Here is a 10,525-nt window from a genome sequence, read left to right on the forward strand (position 1 = left end):
TCGTGCCCCACTCCCTCCTCGCCGCCGGCCCACCGCTGAGCCGGCCCTCAGGATGGGTGCCCAGAGCGGGTGCCGGGCCCTGGCCTGGGCCCTGGTGGTCCTGCCCTTGGTGCCGAAGGCAGGTAAGGCCTAAGCCCCTCACTCCACCTCGTCGGTCCCCGCAGGCCACTCGCCTGCGTGTCTCCTGCCGACAGTGCACAGCATGTCCTCCATGGGGCCCTGCGTGCCCCAGACTCCTGGCTCCCCCGGAGCGCCCAGCCTGCGTTGGGAGAAGTTAGGTCCCTCTGGGGAAACTGAGGGTCTCAGCCTCCGGGATGGGACTGGGGGGCCTCTGGGTGAGGAGACTGGGCTGGGGGTTCTCTCTGGTTCCCGTGAGGCCCCCAGAGCAGAGCGGGCAGGGGACGGCACAGGTGCCTGATGGCAGGGAGAGCCGCAGGGTTGCATCTCCCACACTCCGCCCTCCGGGCTGGCCCGGGGTCACGGCCATCACGGCAGCCCCATCCCAACGCTGGCTCTGCTCCTGGAGCTATAACTGCCCTGCGGCCTTTCTCATCCTCACCTGACTGCCGCCTGTCTGGCCCTGTGGCACTCCAAGCCGGGGAAGCCCCGTGAGCCCTAACGCTTACTGTCAACACGAAAGATGCTGCCTGGGGCGGCCGGTGACACCCAGCTGGGCTGGCCTGGAGCCCTGGCCACCGGGGGCCACCCCTCCCGTCCCCGGGCCCCACGGACTGCTCCGGCAGCCCCTCTACGGCACCTCAGCCCAAGCTCGGGGGTCTGGGCAGGTGGGCACCAGCCCGAGGCTCTCTCCATCTGTGAAAGGGAGGTGCTGAAGGGGAGGGGGCTGTCTCCCAGAGCCCCTGCCCCAAGCCGCCTTTCTGGGAGGGCGAACAGGGCTGGGTGCGGGGGCCATTCCCATGGGAGCTCCCGGTGGGGGTCCCGCACGGTTTGGGTGGCCGGCCAGCCTGCCTCAGCCCCGGGGCAGCAGGCCTGCCGTCACCCCACTCCCCCTCCTCTGGCTGGGGGCAAATCCCCGGGATGGGTCTGTGCTCCTGTCAGAAGGAGACGCGCGCCGTGGCGGGCGTGGGCTGGGAGACGGAGCAGTGAGCCGGGGCTTGAAGCAAGACCTTAGTTCCCTGCCCAGGAAGTGGGCCTGGGCAGCCTGGATGAAAACCAGGAATCCCAGCCGCTAGTCCCCCAGGGGCTCAGGGCCAGAAGCAAGCTTCCCCTGGCCCTTGCCCCCACTGAAAAATGCATTTCTCAAGGAGGCAAAAACTAAAAACAGGTACAAAGTTTATTACTAGAGACACAGCACAACCTGTGGGAGAGCTCACAGAGAAACAGTTTGTTTAGTTAAGTCAGAAGCAAGGCAGAGATACCCTAATCCTAACCAGCCCCCTCCCCCAGAGAGAAAGGGTGTGGGCGCCCCCCCTGATGAGGAGGACCCCAGGAAAGAGGCGGTGAAGTCATTCATACAGGGCAGTTCTTCCGGGTCTCTGTTTACCTCTGGCCAATTACCCGGTTTCCCTTTCCACACCCTTAACCGCCCTAGGACCCTCCCCAACATGCGTGCGCAACCTTTAGCCAAGATGGATCCCAGCCCAGAGGCCTATGGGAGGCCTAGGCATCACCTATTGGGGTTGGCGCCCCCCCCTTTTTGACCCCCAAGGAGCCTTTCTGCGCGTGTGCAGTGTCTCCTTTGCCCCAGGGATGGGAAATATGTGATCTCTTGATCTTTTCCTCAAACAAGGGTTAGCCCCTCTCTGCTCCTACCATGACTGTTACCTTAAAGCGTCCACCAGAAGCAAAGTCCAGCTATTCACCCTGTTCCTGTTGTTACTTCCATCTCCAAGTGCAGACGGGAGGCTGGTTGTAAATATCTAGCCTGGAGCCTATCTATCTCCTGCCTCAAATGGGTGTCCCCTGGGCTGGAGCCCCCTTAGGGGTGGGTGAGGTTGGGCCCTGCGTGGGGGGGCTTCCCATCAGGGGGATGTGCACCCGGACCGCGGCGTGATGGGGTGGTCAACAGCAGGCATTTCTCTGGCCAAGCGCTGGACCGAGGTTCACTGGGCGGTCACCTGGCCCAAGGATGGTGTGCCATGTGGGCCTGTCCATGTGAAGCCCCCTGATTTCTCGACCATGGGGTGGGTACAACAGTGGGCACACGCGGGAGGGGCCGCAGGTCTGGGGTCAGGGGTGGACGGGGGAGCAGCCACGCTTCTGGGAGATGCAGTCAACTAGGGCCCTTAAGAGGAGAGGGAAATTCCAGGCCAGTCCCTGTGGTTCCCATGTCGGTGTCCCAGACGGGAAAGTCGCACAGGGAGTGGAGGCGGGCATGGTAGCTGCGGAGCCGAGCCCCAGCGCCACCGGGGACATGGGGACCCCTGGGGCTGCCCCTCCCACTCCCGAAGAGGTGCAGGCTTCGGCCGAGCATGGAGACCCCCACAGACGTGATGAAGGAATTCGGAGGCGCCAGCCCAAGAACGGGGTGCCCCAGCCTGAGCCTGGGACAGAGGGGCCTGGAGGGGGGCACAGTCCTGTCCACCAAGATTGTGGGGGCACCTGGACGCTGGAGGGCTGTGCCTGGTGGCGGGGGACACACAGGTGACCTGGGGAGCCGTGCCAGCACTGGGGCCCCCAGGCCTCCCACCTGCCACGGCTGGTAGTTCTAAGGTGGAGCTGGCTCTGCTCTTGGGTTTCTGCTAAGTGACGCCCAGGAGCCTCCCCAGCCGTGTGTGTCCTTCTCTGAGGGATGTGTGGATGGGGCCGAACGCCCTCCCTGGGGTGGCCTGGGGTCAGTGAGGCCAACAGCTTTCCCTGATTCCATTCTACCCTGAGCCACAGCGAGATGCGGCGCAGATGGGGAGGGCGGGTCAGCTCCCCGCCGAAGCTCCCATCCCGGCATCGGGTGCTGTTCACGTGGCCACCATCCTGCAGCCCTTGGAGACCAAGGGACAGGTGGCTGATGTCAGGCTTCTCATGGACTCCGGTTCCCTATTCCCACAGAGACCCAGGGCAGCACGGAGCAGAGCTGGGCGAGTCAGGAGGCTACCATGAACGGTGAGAGGGTGGACAGTGGTAGAAAGGGCCCCACACGGAGCTGGCAGGGGATCTGGGCAGCGGTGGGGGTGGACCCTTTGCCACATTAGCTACGTGCCACATAGAGACCCTCCTGGATCCCATCTGCCCACAGGATGGGACAGCAGAGGGGGCCTAAGAAAACAAAGGCACCGAGCAGATGGGCTCAAACGCTCACATGCACTCACACATGTGTGCACACACATGTTCACACCCACACGTCTGTGCTTACATGAATGCCCACCCACTCACTCGCAGGCGTGGACACACTCACATGCTCACACACACACACACAGTCGGGGAAACACACAGACCTGGGCAGGAGCGTGTCCTGGGCAGACGGATAGGGTCCTGGAGGGGACAGCGTTAGTCCTGGGCTCCCTTGGCTGGGCCAGGGTTGGCCTGCGGCTCCCTGCTGCCCCGGGGTAGCCAGTGAGGAGGACGGCAGCCCTGGGAAGGGGTGTCCTGGCTGGTGCCTGCCCGGCCGTGTTCGGGTGTGACCCGGCTCACTCTGCAGCCCGGCGTGTGACCTTCATCCCGCCCATCGCTGGCTTCCCCACCATGAGCTGTAAGTGGTCGCCGCCCACTGCCCACGGGGGCAGGGGTGTTTGCCAGCCTCAGGGGGTGGTCACAGACCTGGGGATAAAGCCGGGACAGTGTGGGCAGCCGGGAAGCTGGAGCTTGGCTGGAGCCGGGCCTTGGGCGTGGCTGGGAACCATCCCTGTAGATGGTTCTGCTGGGGGCTGACCCGGGTGCTGGTGTCGGAGGAATGGGAGAATCCGGAGCAGAGGGGAGTGAGGAAGGGGGCGGCGGCTCCCCACCCCGAAACCGGGGGCCTGGTCCCAGGGAAGGCTGCCCTCCCCCACCGCGCACTCCCCACAGCCCTGAACGCGGCGCACCGTGGGCGGGTGTGCAGCACATGGGGCAACTTCCACTACAAGACCTTCGACGGCGACGTCTTCCACTTCCCCGGGCTGTGCAACTACGTCTTCTCTGCGCACTGCGGTGCCGCCTACGAGGACTTCAACCTCCAGCTCCGCCGCGGCCTGGTGGGCTCCAGGCCCACGGTCACCCATATCACCCTCAAGACGCAGGGGCTGGTGCTGGAGGTCTCCAATGGGTCCATCCTGGTCAACGGGAGGTGGTGAGCCTGCCCGGGTGTGGAGGGGCCAGGCTCCAGGGTGGGCTGGGCTCAGAGCTGGCGGGGAGGGCGCTGGAACCCGTGGGAGCACCGAACTTTCCGGCCCAGGGAGGAGCTGCCCTACAGCCGCGCCGGCCTCCTGGTGGAGGGCAGTGCCTACGTCAAGATCAACATCCAGCTGACACTAACCTTCACGTGGAACGGAGAGGACAGCGTCCTGGTGAGGCTGCCCACCCGACGCCCTCCCCACCCAGGAAGAGCCCTGCGGGAGCTGGGTGGATGGGGACTGGGGCCCTGCCGGGCCCGCAGAAGCTAGAGCTGCCCCTCCCCCACGCCCAGCTGGAGCTGGACCCCAGGTATGCCAACCAGACCTGTGGCCTGTGCGGGGACTTCAACGGGCTCCCGGCCATCAACGAGTTCTATGCCCACAGTGAGTGCGCAGCAGGGGGCCGAGCCCAGGCTGGACGGTCTCAGGGAGGCGGGGGCGCAGGGTGGGGGCCTCGCCGGGACGCTGGGCAGGGAGCAAATCGCAGGGTGGCAACACTTCCATTGATGCCCCAGAGGGAAGTTTCGGGGGTCCTGAGCATGGGCGGGAGCTCTGCCCCCAGAGCCCCTCCAGGCCCCTGCATGGAGTGCCTCCTCTCTGCAGATGCCAGGCTGACCCCTCTACAGTTTGGGAACCTGCAAAAGCTGGACGGGCCCACGGAGCAGTGCCAGGACCCCCTGCCCTCCCCAGCTGCTAACTGCACAGATGGGGTGAGTGCCTGCCCGCACCCCTGCAAATACGTGCCCCCCCAAACACAGTCTCACCAAGAGGGGGCACTCAGGAAGCCCAGAGCAAAAGCCCTTCCAATGTGCTGGGAGGACCCCACCTTTGGAAGTGGCCTAGCAGCTCCAGGATCCCCGAAACCAGCAGAATCCACGAGGCTTAAATGAGGAACTGAAGCTAGTCAGGGGTGGGGGCTGAACAAGGGGGACGGTCATCGACAGGTTGGCACTGACCCTGCTGGGGCTGGCTGACAGTGGGCACCTCCGCCTCCGCCTTCTCTGAGCCACCTCCAGCATGGGGTCTGCACCTGTCCTGGGCACGCGCACCGTGGGCAGGTGTGTCCTGGAGCCTGGGGTGGGCGCAGGGAGTCCAGGGTCGTGGGTCACCAAGCAGAGCTCTGCACAGAGCAGCAGCAAGTTCTCAGTAGTTCAGCAGAAGGATGGGTGGCTGGCTGGAGGGATGGATGGACGGATGTGTGGATGGACAGATGGACAGAGGAATGGAAGGACAGATGGGTGCATGGAGGGAGGGAGGGATGAGAAGATGGATGCGTGATGAATGATGGGCAAGCAGGTGGCTGGCTGGCCGGCTGGAACCTCAGGGGAAGGGGGCTTCCTGGCCTCGGGTAAGGCTGTAGGGCTGGGGTCCCCACTGATACCGCACAGAGGACAGAGCCTCTAGCCTCTATCTCACCAGGAGGGCATCTGTCGCCACACCCTGCTGGGCCCAGCCTTTGCTCAGTGCCACGGGCTGGTGGATGCCGAGGTGTACGTGGCCACCTGCACCCAGGACCTGTGCCGTTGCCCCACCTGCCCATGTGCCACCTTCGCGGAGTACTCTCGCCAGTGTGCCCACGCCGGGGGACAGCCGCAGAGCTGGAGGGGCCCTGACCTCTGCCGTGAGTGCCCCCATGCACTGGGGAGGAGTCCAAGGCCCTGCACCCACACCGGGTCCCTGGGGAGAGTGTGAGGGAGGCGACCCTCAGGCAGGACACCTGGCACCTGGCTGGGGATCCGGGCAGGTGGAGTCCCTCGGGGGGCGCACGGTGAGAGGATCGGCAGGAGATCAGAGGGGAATATGAAAGGCCTGCGGGCCCCCGGGGGCCCAGAGGGAGGACCTGGCTTGGGCACACTGAGCTGGGCTCACCCCTGAACCCAGGTGGGGGCGGTGGGGCTGCCCCCGGAGGCTCGGGGCCCCACGCTCCTCTCCCCTCCCGCCTCACTCAGAAGATGGCTAGACGGGGAAAGAGGCGCCCCTTTGGGGACCCTTGGTGGCACATGGAAGGCGGGAGCAGGGTGGCTTCCTGGGGCCAAGCCCTGTCCTTGTCCCCACAGCCCAGACGTGCCCCCTGAACATGCAACACCAGGAGTGCGGGTCGCCCTGCGCGGACACCTGCTCCAACCCTGAGCGCTCCCAGCTCTGCGAGGACCACTGCGTCGACGGCTGCTTCTGCCCCCTAGGCAGGTCCTCCAGGCCCTTGGGGACCGCCCCCCACCTGGGCCTTTGCCCCCATCCTGTCACTGTGTTTCCAACGCCTGAGCCCAGCCTCCGCTGACTGCTTGTGTCCCCCCTCCCCGCTGCTCCCCAGGCACGGTGATGGACGACGTCACCCACTCGGGCTGCCTGCCCCTGCAGCAGTGCCCCTGCATGCACGGCGGCCGCCCCTACGCCCCGGGGGCCTCCTTCGCCACCAGCTGCAGCTCCTGGTAGGTCCCCTGGCCGGCCCCGCCCCTGCCCCGCATGGGGCTCACCTCCCCCTCACCATGGCCCCTCTGTCACGGCTGCCCCCCCCCAGCACCTGCTCCAGGGGACTATGGCAGTGCCAGGACCTCCCGTGCCCGGGCATCTGCTCCGTCCAGGGCGGGTCCCACATCTCCACCTATGATGAGAAACTCTACGACGTGCATGGGGACTGCAGCTATGTCCTAACTAAGGTGAGCCCCGCCTGCTGGGCCCTCCCGGGACCCTCCGTCCTCCTCCGCCCCAGGAGGGGTTCCATGACGGCCATCCGAGTGGTGAAGTCCCCTGGGGTTCCATTCCAAGAGGAAGCTCACACTCATGGGGGCCAAGGGGCTCCCAGGTCTGGACAAGCTGCCCAGAGGACCAGGTGCCAGAGGCCCCCGACCCTGCAGGGGCTTCCTGGGCACAGGGCACCACACACACACAGTCCCTCCCTGCCCGGGGTGGGGGCTGGCTGACCCAGGACACGGGTGGGCTCTGTGCCGTCAGATATGTGCAGGCAATGCTCTCACCGTGCTGGCCGAGCTGCGGAAATGCGGCCTGACGGACAACGAGAACTGCCTCAGAACGGTGATGCTGCGCTTGAACGGAGGCCAGACGGTGAGGGCCCGGCTCCGGTGGGGGGCGGTGGCAGCGGTCCTCCGCGGGCTGGCCGGCCGGGCTCCGCCCCACGCTGACCGCGGCCCCGCCTCCTCTCGCCAGACCATCCAGATCCAGGCCAACGGCGGGGTGTTCGTGAACTCCATCTACACGCGGCTGCCCGTGTCAGTGGGTATGTGGCCCCCAGGGAACGGGCCCTGCGGCGGCCAGGCGGGGCCTCTAGGTGGCGGCACCGAGCCAGCGGAGTCCCTCGCTAGCTCTCTGTGGCCTTGGGAGTCCCGGAAGGGCCCAGGGCCGGGTCCCCAGCTGCAAGGTGGGGCTGTCATGGGCCTCGTCTGTGACTCCGTGGGGACCCGAGTGGCGCACGCTCGGTGCCCGGCCTCACGGCAGCGTCAGCGCTCGTGGCCCAAGCACACGTGCGAGTCCCCGCGCAGCTCCTGGGCCCTGCGGGGGCGGCCGGGCCTCCTGCCGGCAGCCGCGAGCCCTCGGCCTCTGACCGTCCCCGCCCGCAGCCAACGTCACCGTCTTCAGACCCTCCAGCTTCTTCATCATCGCCCAGACCCAGCTGGGCCTGCAGCTGGACATCCAGCTGGTGCCCCTCCTGCAGGTGTTCCTCAGGCTGGACCCCTCCTACCGGGGCCAGATGTGTGGTGAGGCCAGCGGTGGGCTTGGGGGGCCGGGGGCTGGGCGGTCAGGCCAGAGGTGGGGTATGGGGAGTCAGCGGCTCCCCGGGTGCAGCAGGGGCCCCGGCCCGGGAAGGCGGCTCGGGAGGATGGAGAGCAGGGCACGCTGCCCTCACAGCGGGCTTCACGTGGGCGCTGCCGCCCCCTACTGGGGCTCATCTGCAGATGGTTTTGGAACCGACATCCTGGGGTGGGGCTCTCCGGCGGGGCCACGGTGTGGTGGTGCCTGTGGGACCCGCAGGCGCCCGGGAGCCTGGGCCGAGCTGGGCGGCCCGCTGATGCCCACGCCCCGCCCCCCCGCCCCCAGGCCTGTGCGGGAACTTCAACCAGAACCAGGCCGACGACTTCCGGACCATCAGCGGCGCGGTGGAGGGCACGGCCGCCGCCTTCGCCAACACCTGGAAGACCCAGGCCGCCTGCCCCAACGTCAAGAACAGCTTGGAGGACCCCTGCTCCCTCAGCGTGGAGAACGGTATCCCCAGCCTGGGGGTGGGGGGGCCTGGGGTTACCCTGCGGCCGGGCCTGGGAGCTGCCCGTCTGTCTCACCCTGGCTCCAGGGTGGCCAGGGCTGGGGGGTGAGCGGGGCGGGGTGCGGGGTCGCCAACAGGCTGCAGGCCCGCCCCTGGAGGGGGCGCCCGCTGCCCTGTGAACAGGGCCTACGCAGCATGGCTGGCGAGCCCCCAGTTCCGGTTCGGTTCCCCCAGCGGAGAGGCCCCCACAGGGCCTGCGTACGCCGAGCAGAGGCTGGGAGGGTGGGCAGGTGCAGGGGAGGAGGTGTGGGAGGAACGCCAGCGACCGCTGAGCTGCGCCCGCGATCGTCCGCGCGCCTGCCCTCCCCAGAGAACTACGCCCGGCGCTGGTGCTCTGTGCTGACCGACCCTGCCGGGGCCTTCTCGTCCTGCCACTCTGTCATCAGCCCTGGGCCCTTCCACTCGGTGAGGTGCCCGGCCAGCCCCTGGGTGGGGTGGGGGGCAGGACATGCCCCACTCCCGGCTCCCTCTCTCAGTACCGCCCACACCTCCGTGGCCGAGGGGCATCCCACTCTAGGGACATGGCCACTGCTGGTGTGTTCGGTGCCTGGGGCGGCTGTACCAAAGGGCCACAGACTCGGGGGGCTGACAGCCGGAGGCATCTACCCACTGCCCAGGTCCTGGAACCAGAAAGTTAAAATCACGGTGCTGGCAGGGTCCCCTGGGGGTCCTTCCTGCCTCTCCTGCTTCTGGGGGCCATGAGGCTGCATCACCCCAGCCTCTGCCTCGTGGCCTCCTCCTTGTGTGTCTGGGTCCAAAGCTCTCCCATAAGGACACCAGGTGTGTGGGTCCAGGCCCACCCTAATGACCTCATCCTAACTTCATCACATCTGCAAAGACCCCGTTTCCAACAGGGCCACGTTCACAGGCCCTGGGGTCCTGACGTGGACACATCCTTTGGGGGGACACAACTCGACCTGACAGTTGGCTCACAGGCCGCTTCTCTGGAAGCCAAAGCCCTAACGCTCACGTGACTCCAGCCCCCGGGAGTGTGTGTCCACAGCTGGAAGGCCCAGGCCTGCTTTGGGGGCTGCACCCCCTGCAGGCACCCTCCCAGCCAACTCACCTCCAGAAATCTCCGGCCTTCAGCCTCCCCGCACATGCAGCTCAGCCCGTGATGGATCTAGAACTCAAGCTGAGCCCTGTCCTGGTCCCGCAGAGACCCCTCCCTTGAACCCTGTCCTCAGCCTGACCTGGCCTCTCCCATCCCTCAGAGCACCATGTTCCCACCACCCCCCCACACACACCGTGGCCTTACACCAAGCTCCCCGTGGGAGGCCCCGCTGCCCTCTGTCTCCCGGCCCAGACGGGGGTCCCAGGAAGGATGGACATGGAGAGAAGGGTCCCTGGTGGGCTGGGGTCCCTGACGTCCCAGTGCCCCCGCAGAACTGCATGTTTGACACGTGCAACTGTGAGAAGAGTGAGGACTGCATGTGCGCGGCCCTGTCCTCCTACGTGCGGGCCTGCGCCGCCCGGGGCGTGCTGCTCGGCGGCTGGCGGGACGGCGTGTGCAGTGAGTGTCCGCCAGCTGGCTTGACGGGGTGGGGGGTGGGGATGCGGGAGGACTGGAGACCCTGGGGCCCACCACCTGTCCTCAGCGAGAGCCTTAGGCCTCCCCACCCCGTCCAGAGGGGAAGCCAAGTCTCGGGCCGCTCCAGCCCCAGCTCGGACAGGCGGGGCTGGATGGGCTGCCCAGCTACTGACCTGTATGTCACCTGCCGGCTCCCAGACAAGTACATGAGCAGCTGCCCCAAGACCCAGAGCTACGCCTATGTGGTGGACAGCTGCCAGCCCACCTGCCGCTCCCTAAGCCAGGTCGATGTCACCTGCGACGTGGCCTTCGTGCCCGTGGACGGCTGCACCTGCCCCTCGGGCACCTTCCTGGATGACACCGGTGGCTGCGTGCCTGCCGAGGCCTGCCCCTGCTACTCGCATGGCTCCGTGCTGGCTCCCCCGGGGGGGCCCCCCCACCAAGGGGGGGGGG

General features: G+C 67.0%; 1 protein-coding gene across 1 annotated transcript in view; it reads left to right on the forward strand.

Annotated features, from left to right (window-relative positions):
- Positions 1–52: 52 nt before the first annotated feature.
- Positions 53–10,525, forward strand: part of MUC5B (mucin 5B, oligomeric mucus/gel-forming) — a 31,753-nt gene continuing 21,280 nt past the window's right edge. Inside the window, exons 1-20 of the mRNA XM_007465999.1 lie at positions 53–122; positions 165–335; positions 2,304–2,450; positions 3,007–3,060; positions 3,596–3,646; positions 3,961–4,222; positions 4,328–4,439; positions 4,559–4,649; positions 4,869–4,975; positions 5,685–5,886; positions 6,323–6,448; positions 6,577–6,694; positions 6,784–6,922; positions 7,218–7,328; positions 7,431–7,500; positions 7,841–7,978; positions 8,319–8,483; positions 8,852–8,946; positions 9,928–10,054; positions 10,271–10,525. The exon at positions 10,271–10,525 is cut by the window's right edge and continues 22 nt beyond it. Of these exons, the coding sequence (XP_007466061.1) occupies positions 53–122; positions 165–335; positions 2,304–2,450; positions 3,007–3,060; positions 3,596–3,646; positions 3,961–4,222; positions 4,328–4,439; positions 4,559–4,649; positions 4,869–4,975; positions 5,685–5,886; positions 6,323–6,448; positions 6,577–6,694; positions 6,784–6,922; positions 7,218–7,328; positions 7,431–7,500; positions 7,841–7,978; positions 8,319–8,483; positions 8,852–8,946; positions 9,928–10,054; positions 10,271–10,525 (2,611 nt within the window). The remainder of the gene's footprint in view (positions 123–164; positions 336–2,303; positions 2,451–3,006; positions 3,061–3,595; positions 3,647–3,960; positions 4,223–4,327; positions 4,440–4,558; positions 4,650–4,868; positions 4,976–5,684; positions 5,887–6,322; positions 6,449–6,576; positions 6,695–6,783; positions 6,923–7,217; positions 7,329–7,430; positions 7,501–7,840; positions 7,979–8,318; positions 8,484–8,851; positions 8,947–9,927; positions 10,055–10,270) is intronic.

The sequence above is a fragment of the Lipotes vexillifer genome, unplaced genomic scaffold (genome assembly GCF_000442215.2).
Source record: "Lipotes vexillifer unplaced genomic scaffold, Lipotes_vexillifer_v1.1 scaffold1094, whole genome shotgun sequence".
In the NCBI taxonomy this organism is placed as follows: Eukaryota; Metazoa; Chordata; class Mammalia; order Artiodactyla; family Lipotidae; genus Lipotes; species Lipotes vexillifer.